The sequence below is a fragment of the Taudactylus pleione genome, unplaced genomic scaffold (assembly GCF_031769625.1).
Source record: "Taudactylus pleione unplaced genomic scaffold, aTauple2 ptg000512l, whole genome shotgun sequence".
Classification (NCBI taxonomy): Eukaryota; Metazoa; Chordata; class Amphibia; order Anura; family Myobatrachidae; genus Taudactylus; species Taudactylus pleione.
In genome coordinates this window covers 3,006,044-3,024,700 of record NW_028284914.1, presented here as the reverse complement: position 1 = coordinate 3,024,700, position 18,657 = coordinate 3,006,044, and the positions used below count along the sequence as shown (strand labels likewise).

Here is an 18,657-nt window from a genome sequence, read left to right as displayed (position 1 = left end):
GGGAGGTTTAGGGCACCCGGGGGGGACTTATGGTTAGGCTATCGGGAGGGAGGGTGGGTTAGGCACCCCCTGGGGGACTTAGGTTTAGATGGTGGGGAAGAGGGGATTAGAGTTAGGCACTGGGGGGGAGGGTTAGGTTTAGGCACCCTAAGGGAGGGTTAGGGGGTAGAATCGGTAAGTGAATACTTACGTAGGGAAGATCGGGGCTGCTGCTGTCGGGATTTGAACCGCTGGCCAGGGGTCCGGCGGTAAATCATACCGATTCCGATGGTGGACTGCGTAGCTCCTAGCACGGGTTATGGCGGACTGCGTAGTTCCTAGCACGGGAGATGGCAGACTGCATAGCTTTAGGCATGGTTATCGTTCTGCGTGGCACACTGCGTATCTCCAAGCACGGGTCCTGGTGTTCTGCGTAGCTCCTAGCACGGGTGGTGGCACCTTGCGTTTTTCTAGCACACAGGTTGGCGGACTACGTAGCTCCTAGCACGGGGGGCGGCGGACTGCGTAGCTCCTAGCACGGGGGACGGCGGCCTGCGTTTTTCTAGCACACGGGGGGCGGCGGCCTGCGTAGCTCCTAGCACGGGGGATGGCGGCCTTCGTTTTTCTAGCACACGGGTTGGCGGCCTGCGTAGACTCCTAGCACGGGGGACGGCGGCCTGCATAGCTCCTAGCACGGGGGACGGCGGCCTGCATAGCTCCTAGCACGGGGGACGGCGGCCTGCGTAGCTCCTAGCACGGGGGACGGCGGCCTGCGTAGCTCCTAGCACACGGGGGACGGCGGCCTGCGTAGCTCCTAGCACACGGGGGACGGCGGCCTGCGTAGCTCCTAGCACACGGGGGACGGCGGCCTGCGTAGCTCCTAGCACACGGGGGACGGCGGCCTGCGTAGCTCCTAGCACGGGGGACGGCGGCCTGCGTAGCTCCTAGCACGGGGGACGGCGGCCTGCGTAGCTCCTAGCACGGGGGACGGCGGCCTTCGTTTTTCTAGCACACGGGTTGGCGGCCTGCGTAGCTCCTAGCACACGGGGGACGGCGGCCTGCGTAGCTCCTAGCACGGGGGACGGCGGCCTGCGTAGCTCCTAGCACGGGGGACGGCTGCCTGCGTAGCTCCTAGCACGGGGGATGGCGGCCTTCGTTTTTCTAGCACACGGGTTGGCGGCCTGCGTAGCTCCTAGCACACGGGGGACGGCGGCCTTCGTTTTTCTAGCACACGGGTTGGTGGCCTGCGTAGCTCCTAGCACGGGGGACGGCGGCCTGCGTAGCTTCTAGCACGGGGGACGGCGGCCTGCGTAGCTTCTAGCACGGGGGACGGCGGCCTGCGTAGCTCCTAGCACGGGGGACGGCGGCCTGCGTAGCTCCTAGCACGGGGGACGGCGGCCTTCGTTTTTCTAGCACACGGGTTGGCGGCCTGCGTAGCTCCTAGCACACGGGGGACGGCGGCCTTCGTTTTTCTAGCACACGGGTTGGTGGCCTGCGTAGCTCCTAGCACGGGGGACGGCGGCCTGCGTAGCTTCTAGCACGGGGGACGGCGGCCTGCGTAGCTCCTAGCACGGGGGACGGCGGCCTGCGTAGCTCCTAGCACGGGGGACGGCGGCCTGCGTAGCTCCTAGCACGGGGGACGGCGGCCTGCGTAGCTCCTAGCACACGGGGGACGGCGGCCTGCGTAGCTCCTAGCACGGGGGACGGCGGCCTGCGTAGCTCCTAGCACGGGGGACGGCGGCCTGCGTAGCTCCTAGCACGGGGGACGGCGGCCTGCGTAGCTCCTAGCACGGGGGACGGCGGCCTGCGTAGCTCCTAGCACACGGGGGACGGCGACCTGCGTAGCTCCTAGCACACGGGGGACGGCGGCCTGCGTAGCTCCTAGCACACGGGGGACGGCGGCCTGCGTAGCTCCTAGCACGGGGGACGGCGGCCTGCGTAGCTCCTAGCACGGGGGACGGCGGCCTGCGTAGCTCCTAGCACGGGGGACGGCGGCCTGCGTAGCTCCTAGCACGGGGGACGGCGGCCTTCGTTTTTCTAGCACACGGGTTGGCGGCCTGCGTAGCTCCTAGCACACGGGGGACGGCGGCCTGCGTAGCTCCTAGCACGGGGGACGGCGACCTGCGTAGCTCCTAGCACACGGGGGACGGCGGCCTGCGTAGCTCCTAGCACGGGGGACGGCGGCCTGCGTAGCTCCTAGCACTAACCACATTGCCTTCCTCTGTTCTTCAGGTGTTTGAAAAGAAGAACCAGAAGTCTTCGCAGAACATCCTTCAGCTGCAGAAGAAGTTGGAGCACTATCACCGCAAGCTGCGCGAAGTGGAACAGAACGGAATCGCACGACAACCCAAGGATGTCTTACGGGACATGCACCAGGGCCTGAAGGACGTTGGGGCTCGAGTGACTGGTTTCAGCGAGGGGGTGGTGGGCAGCGTTAGGGGAGGGTTGTCCAGTTTCTCCCAGGCCACTCACTCGGCAGCGGGGGCAGTAGTGTCCAAGCCCCGGGAGATTGCGTCCTTGTTACGGAACCGCTTTGGTAGCAGTGACAATATTTCATCCCTGGATGATCCCTCAGGTCTGTCTTCCACACAAGGAGAGGATGGAACACATGGGAAGGGTCTCCTCAATATGCTCCAGGCCAGTCCTAGATATGGAAGTGAGGAAGACTGTTCCAGCGCGACATCTGGGTCACTGGGAGCGAATAGCACCAGTGGGGGGCCAGCCGGCGGTGGGGGTGGAAGCTCAAGAACAAATACCTTGGACATGCAAGGACTGATGGGGTTCGAAATGGTGATTCATGAGCTCCAGGAAATGCGGGACGCCCAGAATCAACTGGAAGACTCATTAGAAGGACTGAGGACTCGGTATCAGAGTGACTATTCCTTCATTCTCCAGTCACTGCAGGAGGAGAGGTACAGGTGAGATATGATGCAGCCTGGGGGTGTCTGTCGGGGATGGAACAACCTGTAGCCAATCAGATCATCAGAAAGTCACAGCATGAGGCTTGGGGTGTCTGTCGGGGATGGAACAACCTGTAGCCAATCAGATCATCAGAAAGTCACAGCATCAGGTCAGTTCTGATCTTTCTGGTAGCAGTGACCTGTCCATTTGTATGATTATATTGGTGGCAATAATGGTGCATGTGACAGACAGTGACATGATGTGAGGAGGGGAATGGAGGCAGCAGGAAGCCACAGGCTGAGAGTTATATAGTGGGAGGAGCAGGATCCCCAGCAGCACAGAGTATATCAGGAGATGAGTAATGTGTTAGTGAGGACAGGGCTGCATGTGACAGAGGCAGTGTCATGATGTGAGGAGGGGAATGGAGGCAGCAGGAAGCCACAGGCTGAGAGTTATATAGTGGGAGGAGCAGGGTCCCCCCAGCAGCACAGAGTATATCAGGGGATGAGTGATGTATTAGGACAGGGCTGTATGTGACAGGGGCAGTGACATGATGTGAGGAGGGGAATGGAGGCAGCAGGAAGTCACATACTGAGGGTTATACAGAGGAAGGAGCAGGGTCCCCCAGCAGCACAGAGTATATCAGGAGATGAGTGATGTGTTAGTGAGGACAGGGCTGCATGTGACAGGGGCAGTGACATGATGTGAGGAGGGGAATGGAGGCAGCAGGAAGTCACAGAGTTATATAGTGGGAGGAGCAGGGTCCCCCAGCAGCACAGAGTATATCAGGGTATGAGTGATGTGTTAGTGAGACAGGGCTGGTGACAGGGGCAGTGACATGATGCGAAGAGGGGAATTATTATTTATATAGCACTTACATATTACGCTTTGCTGTTCAGAGAATATTTGCCATTGATCTCAGTCCCTGCCCCCACTGGAGCTTACGGTCTACATTCCATAACATACAATACACAAGGATTACATTTATCACGATCCAGGTAACCTACCAGTATGTTTTTGGAGTGTGGGGGCAAATTGGAACACCCAAAGGAATACATTCAAGCACAGACAGAACATACAAACTCTACACAGATAGGGCTCTGGTTGGGAATTGAACTCCTGACTTCAGGGAGGTAGTAATACTAACCACTACACCACTGGTGTTTTTATTGCTTGCAAAACATATGTTGATTATCTGACACCAGATCATTGTTCACCCATTTGCGTTATTACTTATATTGCATATAGGAGCGTTTCCGTGCGCTTGCGGAGCCTCGATGCATTGAGAAGCGTACATGAGATAGTAACAAACACGAATCAAAAGTTCTGAGGTTAAACAGGTTGGTGTGAGCGTAGCTGTGCGTTAGCGTGATCCCGCTAATACAAATGTTATCGGCACGGCCATGTAAGACGTTTGATGCTGGACGATCATGGTGCCTGGTACACCCCTATATGATAGCCAGGTGCACCCCTATATATAGATAGACCATATAGCCAACTTTATTTGTATTCTGACAAATCTCCCGGTGTCGCAGTGATGCCACGGAGTCCCGATTATCGTTCAGCCTGCAAATGGCTGCTTGCGCTGCATGTAAGTGACCGCTCTACATGTAATGTGCACGAAGTCTATGCGTCTATAGTGTTCATTCTAGCACCCTGCACCGGTCCCAACCCGTGCAGTTCCTCTTTCCTGCCTGGTGTGTCGCTCTCTGCTCTGGTACTTCTAGCACACTCAGCTGATGCCACAGACTGCGTGGATTTGTGTCATTAGGCTGTATAGTGTATTTGTGTCATTAGGCTGTATAGTGTATGTGTGTCATTGGGCTGTATAGTGTATGTGTGGCATTAGGCTGTATAGTGTATGTGTGTCATTAGGCTGTATAGTGTATTTGTGTCATTAGGCTGTATAGTGTGTGTGTGTCATTAGGCTGTATAGTGTGTGTGTGTCATTAGGGTGTATAGTGTATGTGTGTCATTAGGCTGTATAGTGTATGTGTGTCATTGGGCTGTATAGTGTGTGTGTGTCATTGGGCTGTATAGTGTGTGTGTGTCATTGGGCTGTATAGTGTGTGTGTGTGTCATTGGGCTGTATAGTGTATTTGTGTCATTGGGCTGTATAGTGTATTTGTGTCATTGGGCTGTATAGTGTATTTGTGTCATTGGGCTGTATAGTGTATGTGTGTCATTGGGCTGTATAGTGTATGTGTGTCATTGGGTGTATAGTGTATGTGTGTCATTGGGCTGTATAGTGTATGTGTGTCATTGGGCTGTATAGTGTATGTGTGTCATTGGGCTGTATAGTGTGTGTGTGTCATTGGGCTGTATAGTGTGTGTGTGTCATTGGGCTGTATAGTGTGTGTGTGTCATTGGGCTGTATAGTGTATTTGTGTCATTGGGCTGTATAGTGTATTTGTGTCATTGGGCTGTATAGTGTATTTGTGTCATTGGGCTGTATAGTGTATGTGTGTCATTGGGCTGTATAGTGTATGTGTGTCATTGGGCTGTATAGTGTATGTGTGTCATTGGGCTGTATAGTGTATGTGTGTCATTGGGTGTATAGTGTATGTGTGTCATTGGGCTGTATAGTGTATGTGTGTCATTGGGCTGTATAGTGTATGTGTGTCATTGGGCTGTATAGTGTATGTGTGTCATTGGGCTGTATAGTGTATGTGTGTCATTGGGCTGTATAGTGTATGTGTGTCATTGGGCTGTATAGTGTATGTGTGTCATTGGGCTGTATAGTGTATGTGTGTCATTGGGCTGTATAGTGTATGTGTGTCATTGGGCTGTATAGTGTATGTGTGTCATTAGGCTGTATAGTCTGCTCCGTAGTTGTGATTAATCCCATTGTTACTGTTCCATAATTTCTGTCTCTTGTCACACACCCGTCTCCTGTTCAGATATTTATTACTAAGAACCTCAGACCCTGTTTGATCCTCGGTGCCTGCCGGGAGACTGTTCCACCTATCTACCATTTGTCCTCTTCTAATACGTCGCTTCCTCTGTAGACCACAGGGGGTCCCCACTCGCTAAATTCAAAACGGACTCCAGCTTCAACACTTTCAACCCCCCCCCCCCCCATCCTCACTGCGTGGGAGTCAATTAACCCACAAGTATATTTTTGGAGTGTGGGAGGAAACCCGGATCACCCAGAGGAAACACACGCAAGCACAGGGAGAATATATAAACTCCACACAGTTAGGGCCGTAGTGGGTATCGAACCCACGACCTCAGTGCTGTGAGGCAGTAATGCTAACCATTACACCATCTGTGCTGCCCAATATAGTGTTATATTGAACACTAGCAGTTGCACCCGGTGTTGTCTGGCTTTTTGGGTGTGTTTTTGTGTGCGACTTCTTTTCTCTCTCTCTTCCCCCCCACTGGTTACCTCCGCTGGTGGCCGCACACTATGGGGCATATGTATCAGAGCTTGATGTGAGTGAAAATTGTGAGATATATATCACCAACCAATCAGCTTCTAACTTACATTTTGCAGGCTGTGTTTAAGAAATGGTAGTTTGGAGCTGATTGGTTGGTGATATATATCTCACATCAAGCTTTGATACATATGCCCCCATGTGTGTTAATGCTGCTGTAATTACATATTTTTTGTCCCCCCCCCCCAAGAAAAATATTGTGTAGACCAGGGCTTGACAAGTCCCAGGGGCCAGGTCGCCATGGCTACTATATTTTGCAGTGAGGGAGGAAGCAGATCCTCATCAGCCCCCGCGGAGATTCGTGCCTATAGTATTGCGGCTTTCATATCATGCACAGGAAGGAGTGCATGTGCTGAGTGTCGCCTGCGGTGACTGCTGCGCCTGTGTCCGTCCCGGCCTGCACTGACGACTCCTCTCCATCCTGGCCTGCTCTGATCCCTGCTGTCTGTCCCACTCTACGCTGATCCTCCTGTACGTCCCGGCTGTCTGTCTCCTATCTCCGGCAGCACAGAGCTCCCCGGTAATAGGGTCTATGCGTGGCCAGGGATTGTGGAGCGGCATCAGAGGGATAGTGGTGTGACCACGAGGGGAGGGGGGGTTCTGTTGTACTTTCTGGCACCATTATTTATGTGAAATGTGGTCCGTTATTACTGGAGGGTGGGGGGTGGAGCAGGGGAGCTGTGCAGAGCAGTGAGGGGGCCTCCATGTTACTGTATCCATTCAACTGTGACCATTTTGTGGGCTAGTATAGTGTGTATAACACAGAGCTGTGCTCCTCACTCACTCCTGTAATTTTTTTGGGGGGGACAGTGATCTGGCTCCTACACTTCATCCTGGCTCCTAGATTTTAGAAAAATTTGTCAAGCCCTGGTGTAGACCGTGCAGCTGTTCTCTGCCCGGCCTTAATGCCGGGATCGGTCAGACTGTGTAACTATACTGCCTGGCGCGTGCAGGTGCCGCACAGCGAGACGCGTAGTCACACTCTGGTCCATGTATTCGGTAACGTGGAAATCCCCTGTACTGGCTGCTCTGTGTACAGAGCCAGGTGTCACCTTATTTGTGTCTGTGTGTCATGGTAAATGTTTGCTATGTAAAGGTAATGGCAGAATCCCTAATCGGCGTAAACTTTTTCAAGCTACTCCTAGAAAACTAAAAGGCGCATTCATTTCTGTAATAATACACTTTGCATTTCCAATGTAGACCCCTAGCCCAGAACTGAGCATGATCAATAGCCGGATCCATCAGTGTGATCAGCATTTATTTTTAATGGTCTCTGCTGCAGGCATGTGGTTATGGAGCGCCACCTGCTGGTCAAATGGGGCATAACAGTGTGGGCTAAATTTGCATTGTTGCATCAAGGTTTGGAGGGAGAATGAACTGAAGGAGACAATCTGGGAATGAATATATAGAGCAGTAATTAGGCTGCAGTGTCGTCCTGTGGGATTACTGGCAGGAAGTCTGCTGTGCATAGTACAAAATCCCCCTCCACACGATTACAGCTTTTTCTCCCAGCTATTCAGTACTGGTGCCCTGCTGTCACCCAGAACAAGCCATCGTGTTCTGGTGCTTTTCTAGCAGCGTTCACAACATGAAGCAAGTATCCGGTTGCTAGGAGTTACAGCACCTTTTGTCTATAGTACACCATACGTGCCCCTCACTGAGAGTTCTGAGTCTAAAGCCTGCAAACGTCTCCTGTTCTGTAATAACATTTGCTCTCCCCACCCCCCTCAGGTGCGAGAGACTGGAGGAGCAACTTAATGATCTGACAGAGCTTCATCAGAATGAGATCCTTAACCTAAAGCAGGAGCTGGCCAGTATGGAGGAGAAGATCGCGTATCAGTCCTACGAGAGAGCGCGGGATATCCAGGTGAGAGCACGCGGGGAACCGCTAGACTGGCGCAAGACATTAATAAAACCAATACTACGTGTAAAAGGAACTGCTGATTGTGTGTGTTCCCCCTGCCCATTAGCTGGGAATAAACAGTACCTAGGGGTAAATTTACTAAGATGGGAATTCTGTTTAAGAAGTGATGTTGCCCATAGCAACTGATCAGATTCTACTTCTCATTTATCTAGCACCTTCTAGAAGATAATACCTGGAATCTGATTGGTTTGCTATGGGCAACATCACTCTGTAATAGAACTCCCATCTTAGTAAATTTACCACCCTAGTGTTCATTCTAGCACCCTGCACCTTCCACAACCCCCTGCATTTCCTCTTTCCTACCTGGGGTGCCGCTCTCTGCTCTGCTGCTTCTAGCGCACTCTGGTCTGCATCTCACCAGTTTTGTTGCATCAGCTGAGAGTGCTAGAAGCACCAGAGCAGACACCCCCAGGCAGGAAAGAGGAACTGCACGGGTTGTGACAAGTGCAAGGTGCTAGAATGAATACTAGTTACCTCCTTGTTTATGTCCTATAGAATTGCGTAACCACATATTTTTATGTTGCCATCACCAGGCATGGGGGAAGTGGCTGATCATATTTTTTTATAAAATCGATATTGGTTGAAATTCCAGGCGGATTAAATAAGCGCCTTTTTAAAAGAAAATGGAAAACAAAAAAAAAAACTTTGTTGGTCACTTTGTAGCGAGTGTAGGTCATACATGAGTAATATGTGTGAAATGTAACCTGTCTTTGACCATTGTCCCGTGTCTCTCCTGCAGGAGGCGCTAGAGGCCTGTCAGACCAGGATCTCCAAAATGGAACTCCAGCAACAGCAGGTGGTGCAGCTGGAGGGTCTGGAAAACGCAACGGCCAGAAACCTGCTGGGCAAACTCATCAACATCCTGCTGGCTGTCATGGCGGTGGTGCTGGTGTTTGTGTCCACCGTGGCTAACTGCGTGGTCCCCTTACTGAAGACCCGCGGCCGGACGTTGGGGACGCTGCTCCTAGTCCTGGTGGTCGCACTTCTCTATAAACACTCTGATTCTTTCTCTGGATACCTGGAGCGACTGCTCTCACCCCCAAGATAACTGGACTCCCTCTTACCTTAGTCAGGGGTACGGATTGAGACAACGGGAGAGCCCATCAGGCTCGTGCCGTGGGGGGGGGGGGGGGGGTATTGCCGTTTCTGGGGACAGGTACGAAACAGTTCCTGTTTGAGGCCATGTTTCAGTTAGGTAACTGCCAATTCACGGTGCCCTACCCTCCTGACGCCTTAAAATCCAGGAGGGTCACGCTGGGCATTTTGCACCACCCCACCCCCAATATGAGTAAGTTGCCCCCATTGGAACTTGCAGTTACTGGGGTGCATGGCGGGGGGATGCGAGAGTGTACGGTTTACATTGTATGAAAGAATTTTGGACTTTTTTTTTTTTCGTGTTTATTTTGGGATTCTCCCTGAAGGACAACTGCTGCAATACGTTCTTTTCCCTACGCCCGTTCCCTATATCCCCAGTCTCTGTGCCTTCAGGGCCTGTATCAAGGGACAGCTCTGTGCAGCAAGGCATGCTGGGAGTTACCTGGAGCCTGGACTATGCGTTGTAGCGTAAGGCACTCCGACCTGCTTCAGCCACCCTCCTGACCCAGAAAACATCAACCAAGTGCCTTATTGCTTCTGTTCCTCGGGGAAGGGGGCATTTCAGCACCTTGCATTACAGATGCTTAAGAGGTCAATAGGTGGCAAATGGGTTAAAGGGGAATCCAAACTGCCTTTACACTGAATCTGTGGGCGTCAGCCCCCCCACACTCTCTCCGTCGCCTCTCCCTTCTACCCCTTGTCTTTTGCTGGAGCAGAGCCTGTTGCGCATCAATCTGCTATTTAATGCGTTGCAGGCCCCCTCCAGCCGCACATTCCTTGATACAGTAGGTGGTCTTTCTTTTTTATATATAACTCCACGGAGGAGTGAGGAGAGGGGTGACTGATGTGGGGAACCATGGGTATTGGGGGAGAACGAGTGACTCCGAAAATTATTCAAGTCAACCTCTTTGCTGCTCGGGATGTCACTTCTCTAACGTGACATCTGCCTTCCTCATCCCTTGTATAAAACAAAACAAATGTGAGAGCAGTATTGGAGTTTTTTTGTGGTTTCTTGAATTATTATGATTTTTTTTTTTTTTTTTTTTTGCTGCGGTTACAGTTCAGCCATTGTTTGCCAGAGGGTCCTACCGCACCTTCCAGCTCCCTCTGTCAGAGAAATGCGTGAATAACAGTTGGACGCACTTTTACAAGACATGCTCGTGCTGCTGCCGCCAGGGGGGCGTAGGGGGAGGTGGGGTGGGTGTGAAAGCAGCACTCATATGGTACAGTGTCGTCGCTGTAAGTATTCCCCTCCTGTCCTGTACGGAGGCTTTGTTATAAATTGTTTAATATTTTAATTAATATTATTTGGAGCGAGAGGAGGGAGGACTCATTGAATAAAAGTAATGTTTTTAAAGGAAAATAGTGTTTGCTTATTTTTAGACCCCTGTGTCTTACACAATATTATTATTACTACTTCTATTAGTATTTATTTATAAGGTGCCCCAGGCTTCTGCAGTGCTGTACGTAGTATAAGATACAGACAGGGTAAATCAACATAATTACAAGTGTAGGCATAGTTACTGTACATACCTATTGGCTGAGTTACAGATCCTAGGGGGAGGGATGAAGCAAGAAGAAGGAGGAGCTTCCATTCTTAGAGAAGGCGGAGTCATAAGGGGGAGATAGGGGGTAAAGCTGGATACACATTAGACTGAATTGGTATGATATCCTCCCTACCCTGCACCCTAATCCTCCTGATAAGTGCCTAAACCTAACCCTCCCCCCTTAGTGCCTAACCCTAACCTCTCTCCTGTGGTGCCTAACCCCTCCCCCCCCTGTCTGGAGCCTAACGCTAACCTTCCCCCTCCCACAACCTAACGCTAACTCCCCCTGGGGTGCCTAAACCTAATCCCCCAGCGGCTAAAAACTACCCGGCCCCGCTATACTTACGATTGGGATGCTGGCTGTCAGGATTTCGGCGTCTCCACCCATGTGGGGGTTCCGGCGCCGATCTTCAAACGCTGATCAGGATTTCGGCAGCCGGCATCCCGGCTGTAGGTATTGTAACCGCATTCCCATTAGACGTTGTGTACCCAGCATGACATCACTGGTGACGGGACCCGGCATGCGGCAAGTGCATTCACAATGCCTGTACATGGCATCGTTGGCGACATCCCACGTCAGCCCTGCGCTAGCAACCCGTGGGAGCGCGCATCACATGGGTACACACTATCGATGTACCCAATATGTCACTACGATCTGCAGGATCGGACGACATATCGTCTAGTCTGTACCCAGTTTAAGGGATAGAGGAAGGAGTACTAGATGCCACAATACCACTCAGAACAGGATGTAGTCATTAAGTCGACATTCACAATGTTGAATTCATAATCCCGACACCACAATGTCGACAGTTATGATATCGACATTGATAAAATGTTGACATTAGGGTTAGGTTTAGAAAACCGAGAAACCAGATGCACCATACAACCATTAATAATTATGTGTAATATGTGAGGTTTTTGGCATTAATTTGGCCAAAATTATGAGCTTACCCACCATCGTCAAGGTAACCTCATCGGGTAAAGCTGGCCACACACTAGACCAACTTACATCCAACCAGCCAACTTGTTGATTGGTTGGAATGAAAATCTGGTAAGGAATGAAAGCAAATGACAATCAGCAATTTGCTCCCAAACGCCGGAAAATTAACAAAAACTGTTGTTTGTTAAATGTTTGATCTAAACAATTTGTTCAAACTTGTCTGACGCCATTTTCATCTGTTTTCTGGCATTTAGGAGCAAATTGCTGATCATCATTTACTCCTATTCCTTACCAGATTTTCATTCCAACCAATCAACAAGTTGGCTGGTTGGATGTAAGTTGGTCTAGTGTGTGGCCAGCCTTAGTCCCTAACACTATGGGGGTTCATATCTGGGGCGCAGGGCACCCCCAAACCACCCCAGGGCACCACACAAAATAAAATAAAAAAATAGCAGTGACGTGTTGGGTAAGTGAAAGTGGCCGCTTAGGTTTGGAAGTGTTAGAAAAACAATAAAAATAAAATGTGTGATAATGTAACATGAACAAAAAACAAACTCGGTGATATAAAGTGTTAAAAATAAGTGGTGATGCCCCAAAGAAGTCCAGCCGTAGCAGTTCAAGGTGCCCCATGCCCCAAAATTCACCCCTTAACTGACTTGGTACACGGTACTAAATGCATGTAGGTCTTACCTGTGCCTTTGTTATATAGACTGTGCAGTCAGTAAATGATAGGTCCCTAATTTAAAAAATCAGGGGCAGGTGGGCGGGGTGCTAGTCCAGATTGAAGGAGTCTCGGCCTTCGTGTGTGTATATCATATATAATATATATATATATATATATATATATATATATATACACATAATACATTAAATATTTTTGGGAAACTGCTCTGGCTGGACTTCTTTGGGGCATCACTGCTTAACACTTTCTATCACTCGGTTTGGTTTTTGTTTGTTACATTATCACACATTTATTTTAACATTTTTTTCTAACACTTCCAACACTAAGCAGCTACTTTCACTTACCTAACACGTCACACTTCACTACTATTTTTTATTTTATTTTGTGTGGTGCCCTGTGGTGGTTTGTCCAACGCCCAAGACATGAACCCCCATAGTGTTAGGGGCTTGCCCAATGAGGTTACCTTGACGATGGTGGGTAAGCTCATCATTTTGGCCAAACTTATGCCAAAAACCTCGCCTATGATGCATAATTATTAATGGTTGTATGGTGCATCTGGTTTCTATGTTGTAATATTTATGTCTCAGCTAGGTAGCCCATCCCATTAGAAAGAGCTAGGGTGTGCAGTCCAGGCCCCCTTTCCCAAAAATATTGGCTGCAGACAAGATGGTTAGGCAGCCTGGATGGTGGGGTGGGTAATGATAGACCTACAGTAAGTTAAAGACCTTCGCCACCATTGGGGCTTGCGATGAGACCCTTGTGGTAGGGTCTCGTCTTCCGCAAACCCCAAGTGAGCTTTCGGCTCTATTAGAGTCAGACTCTCACCACTGACATCATGAGCAATGTCAGTGGGGCCGCCCCCAAATGGCAGGGAACGCCTCTGTTTGTGTAGCCACCCCCCCCCCCCCGCCCCGCCTACAAAACGGGGCGAGCTGTCGATCACCATCGACAGCCGCCCCTTTTGTAGTGAGTCCCGGAGTGCCTCAACATCGACCCGCTGCTAGCGGGTCTGAATGAGACTCAGTGTGTGCCCGGCTTTACTCTCAGTTCATTGTCAATAGGTGGCTGCAGTACTACCCCTTAGCAGCTTGTGATGTCTACAGCTCAGAGAGTCTGCGGCATATCCTGGAGGGGCCGTAGTGAGTGAAATCACCGCGTGAGACCTGACCGCTGCGCACGGATTCTGTGCAGAAAAGAGTTCAAATCAGGCCAAAAGTTTTATTATTGTAGCACTGTAAAATCCTCCTTCATATTTAAAAAGCATAGAACACATTTTTTTTTATTTTTTCATTTTAATGTTCCTTCAATACATAAGTAACAACCCAACAAATTAGTGCAGCATTTTGGCTAACTTTTTTTCCAGGGTCACTGATTGGGAACCAGGTGCCTGTGCTCTGCGTTTATACAATGAGAGACCATTATAGTGCCTATAAAGTTTGACATATTGCCTTTAGGATGTTTTGTAAAGCTTTGTATTTGCAGCACTGCCCAAACATAGGCCCTGATTCAGAGCCGGACGCTCTGAATCAGGGCCCACCTCCATTAATATGGAGCGTCCTCCTGGACGCTCGTATAGCTGTGGGTCACCACCCACAGCATATACGAGTGTGCAAAATGATGGTCGCGATGGTCTTGACCATCGCGATCATCGGAACTGCGAGTAAAAGCCTGCGGTTGGGTTTTTCAACCGCAAGGCCAGGAGTGATTTTGGCTCTATCAGAGCCAAAATCACTCCCACTGACATCACTAGTGATGTCAGTGGGGCCGGCTTCAGACGGTAGGCGCTCCCTTGGGAACGCCTCCTTCTGGCAGGCATGCCCCCAGCACGCCCACCAAAGGGGGCGTGCTGTCAGTCCCCATCGACAGCAAGCCCCCTTTGATGAGACACTCCGAGCGAAGGAAAGTCCTTCGCTCGTCGGGTCTCGCGCATGCGCAAAACGGAGCTCCCTCCGTTGTGCGCATGCGCCGTCGTGCGCATGCGCAGTGGGGACCATCGACCCACTTGTGAGCGGACAGCCGCTCGCGAGTGGGTCTGAATGAGGGCCATAATCGCTTAGTGAAATATCAGTTTACTGCAACCCAATTTAGCCACAAGTGGGCGACGTTCCATAGGAGTCTACGGATGAGAAGTCACTATGGCTGTTCTCGCTCACTTTAATACATACAAAGGGGCTTATTTGTTATGAGGTACTTGTAGCATCTTCCCTGAAAATATCCGCATATATTAATTATCCCCCCAGATGAATGATGTGGTTCCTCCGTTTCCCACAGCAGCTGCACCCCCAGATTTACCAAGTTCCATTGTGCTGCTGTAGTTTATAGGCTACACATCCCTAATATTAACGGGAGAGGGATCCGGAGAAACCCGCTCCTGCGATGGCCACCGGGCATGCTCTGTCTATAGATGCTACTGCTGTACTAGCCCTTCCCCTGGTGACCTAGCGTGCATACGAATGTGCACGGACATCCGCTTAGTCGCACCAGCCCCGTGTAGATTTTCCCACAGAGTACGATGACCTCCAATGGGAATGATTAAGGGCCTGATTCAGAGCCGCTCGCTATTTGCGGTCGTTCGTTCTAAAACAAGGGGTGGCTATTCAAATGAACCGTTCGCTATTTGCGGTCTGTTCACGCCTCTACGTCTGAACGAGCGAGCAAAACTTGCGGTTGTAATTTTGAAAAATACGCACCCTGGCCGCTCGCATCCTACGTCATGTCCGCTATTTATTAGATTAATCGAACAGCGTATGAACTGCTCGCTATTCTTGTGGCTGGTTTTTTCAACCGCTATTTTGCGATCAGTTCGGGGTAAAAAAAAAAACAAGTGACGTGGTCAATGACGCTGCTGTATTAATTATGCACTCCCTTAAAACGCCCGTTTTGACCTTTTAAGCACGCCTGCGATCTAATTCCACACCCCCGTTTTCAAGCACCTTCCCCTGTTACCACCCACATACGCCTCCTCCTGTCAATCAAAATAGTAGGCATTCGCAATTTAGCGAACAAACGATTTTCGGCCGCACTGACTGGTTCGCGCATGCGTATAACGATCCGTACGCATGCGCAGATGTGCGAACATCGGTCAGAACGAACGAGCGGCCGCCTACGAGCGGCTCTGAATCAGGCCCTAAGTGTCTGCGTACCCTGCCGCTTCAGTGACGGGCCTGACACTCCCACATCACACTCAAAATATGAACCATCTGGCATCTGAATAGTCCTCTCCCAGCACATTCCTGATACCTTGCGTCTCAACAGCACCTGCGCCTGTGTGCGTACACGCTGTGGGACGCATGGACTATACGAGTTTTTAGGGATTTTCATGCATGTGCAGTAGTCAAAAAAATTAATTATCGCTCAACTCTGAACATTGGCACAGTCTGCCACTCAGGATCAGGACCACCGCGTGCTCATTGGAAGGGGGTGAATGGATGGGTGCCACTCACAACTGGCCGTATGGCACCCTTACCCGCACTAAGGCGAGTGGTGTGATTGGGGGACAGATCTGGTTGCAGAACTAATTGAAATGAATTGTGATAACGTTCACACTGCAGTTAATTGTAGATCATCCTGGGAGGTCTCACTGTACAGTAAGTATAAAGGGCTCAGCTACAGGCGGTGTGTGTGTGTACATGATTATCTGTGGCCTAGTCTTTATTTTTCTATATTTAGCCAGAAGACATGGGCTTATTTTTCCTGCCAGTCCTAATTTCTCTCCGTGTTTGCAGTTAAATTCCAAAGAAACATTTCATCTAATCAGCAAAGGCGCCTGCAGATCCCTGCCAGAGCCCTAACGTGGTGGATAATGTCTGTATATCGCAGGGCCTACATTATATAGCTCTGCTGCACGGAGACTGAGAAATATCCTTTCTGCTAACCTACTGTACAAGCTCGTTTTATCTTCCATGACCTTCGCATGACTGAGATAAGCGGTTTTGCCATTATGTGTGGGTGAAAGTCTGCCAAGGTGTGAATGAGAATTTATAGTAAAACGAATACCTGGCTCTGTGCATATATAGCCTCTAAATACAATGGGGTTTTGTGTTCTTTTAAAACAGCGTTATTATTTACTATTTATTTCATCAAGTATTTATACATGTTTTGTGGCAAAAGTTACTGTGTGGCTGTGCTGCGCCGCGCCCACTCTGTGACATCACCATTTAATCACACACTAACCTGCTACATAGACTGTGTGACTGTGCTGCACTCTGTGACATCACCATCCGATCACAAACTAACCTGCTATATAGACTGTGTGACTGTGCTACACTCACTCTGTGACATCACCATCCAATCACACACTAACCTGCTACATAGACTGTGTGACTGTGCTGCGCTGACTGTGACATCACCATCCAATCACACACTAACCTGCTACATAGACTGTGACTGTGCTGCGCTCACTGTGACATCACCATCCAATCACACACTAACCTGCTACATAGACTGTGACTGTGCTGCGCTCACGCTGTGACATCACCATCCAATCACACACTAACCTGCTACATACACTGTGTGACTGCGCTGCGCTCACTCTGTGACATCTCCATTCAATCACACACTAACCTGCTATATAGACTGACTGTACTGCGCTGCGCTCACTCTGACATCACCATCCAATCACACACTAACCTGCTACATACACTGTGTGACTGCGCTGCGCTCACTCTGTGACATCACCATTCAATCACACACTAACCTGCTGCATAGTCTGTGTGATTGCACTGCGCTCACTCTGTGACATCACCATCCAATCACACGCTAACCTGCTACGTAGCCTTTGTGACTGCACTATGCTCACTCTGTGACATCACCATCCAATCACACACTAACCTGCTACATAGCCTGTGTGACTGCACTGTACTCACTCTGTGACATCACCATCCAATCACACACTAACCTGCTACATAGCCTGTGTGACTGCACTGTGCTCACTCTGTGACATCACCATCCAATCACACACTAACCTGCTACATAGCGTGTGTGACTGCACTGTACTCACTCTGTGACATCACCATCCAATCACACACTAACCTGCTACATAGACTGTGACTGCACTGTGCTCACTCTGTGACATCACCATCCAATCACACACTAACCTGCTACATAGACTGTGTGACTGCACTGTACTCACTCTGTGACATCACCATCCAATCACACACTAACCTGCTACATAGACTGTGACTGCACTGTGCTCACTCTGTGACATCACCATCCAATCACACACTAACCTGCTACATAGACTGTGTGACTGCACTGTACTCACTCTGTGACATCACCATCCAATCACACACTAACCTGCTACATAGACTGTGACTGCACTGTGCTCACTCTGTGACATCACCATCCAATCACACATTAACCTGCTACATAGACTGTGTGACTGCACTGTGCTCACGTTATGACATAATCACCCAATCACATACTAACCTGCTACATAGCCTGTGTGACTGTGCTGCTCTCACTCTGACATCACCATCCAATCACACACTAACCTGCTACATAGCCTGTGTGACTGCACTGTGCTCTCTGTGACATCACCATCCAATCACACACTAACCTGCTACATAGACTGTGTGACTGCACTGTGCTCACGTTATGACATAATCACCCAATCACATACTAACCTGCTACATAGACTTCAAACTATAAAACTGAAGCAGCAGCCCTATAACAGCAGCTACATATAGTTAATCTGTGTCACTCTACACTACACATTCAATGATAATGTGGGCAGGGCCGGATTAAGGGGGGTCAACAGGGGCGGTCGTCCCTGGGCTCCCACACACAGAGGGGCCCCCACTAGCGGCCGCTGTCTGCACCTGCCGCTAATGTCCCCGCCGCTAGTGTAGTGTAGACCGCAGGGAGCGTGCCCACACTACACAGTTACAAACACACAGGCACCGGCGGCAGCTGTGTGTATGTTACAGCAGCCGATGAGAGTCACAGAGACTCTAATTGGCTGCTGCGTCAACGGAGGGAGCCGGCTGGAGCTCATTCATGAGCTCCACCTTCCGGCTCCCCACGCAGCGGGTGATGGGAGAGACGTCATGACATATCCAATATTTTGTTTATATATAAATATATATAAATTAGTACTGTATAGATGCGTGGAACACCTTAGTTTCTCCTGTAGTATGCTGTATAGTACCCAT

The 18,657-nt window shown here is 50.2% G+C and overlaps 1 protein-coding gene across 5 annotated transcripts in view; it reads left to right on the top strand.

Annotated features, from left to right (window-relative positions):
- TMCC1 (transmembrane and coiled-coil domain family 1) overlaps positions 1-10,699 on the top strand; it is a 121,168-nt gene extending 110,469 nt beyond the window's left edge. For all 5 annotated transcript variants that reach the window (XM_088450239.1, XM_088450240.1, XM_088450241.1 and 2 more), the window contains 3 exons: positions 2,212-2,897; positions 8,049-8,184; positions 8,981-10,699. In XM_088450239.1, the coding sequence (XP_088306365.1) occupies positions 2,212-2,897; positions 8,049-8,184; positions 8,981-9,289 (1,131 nt within the window). In that variant the 3' untranslated portion in view covers positions 9,290-10,699. The remainder of the gene's footprint in view (positions 1-2,211; positions 2,898-8,048; positions 8,185-8,980) is intronic.
- The last annotated feature ends 7,958 nt before the right edge of the window (positions 10,700-18,657 follow it).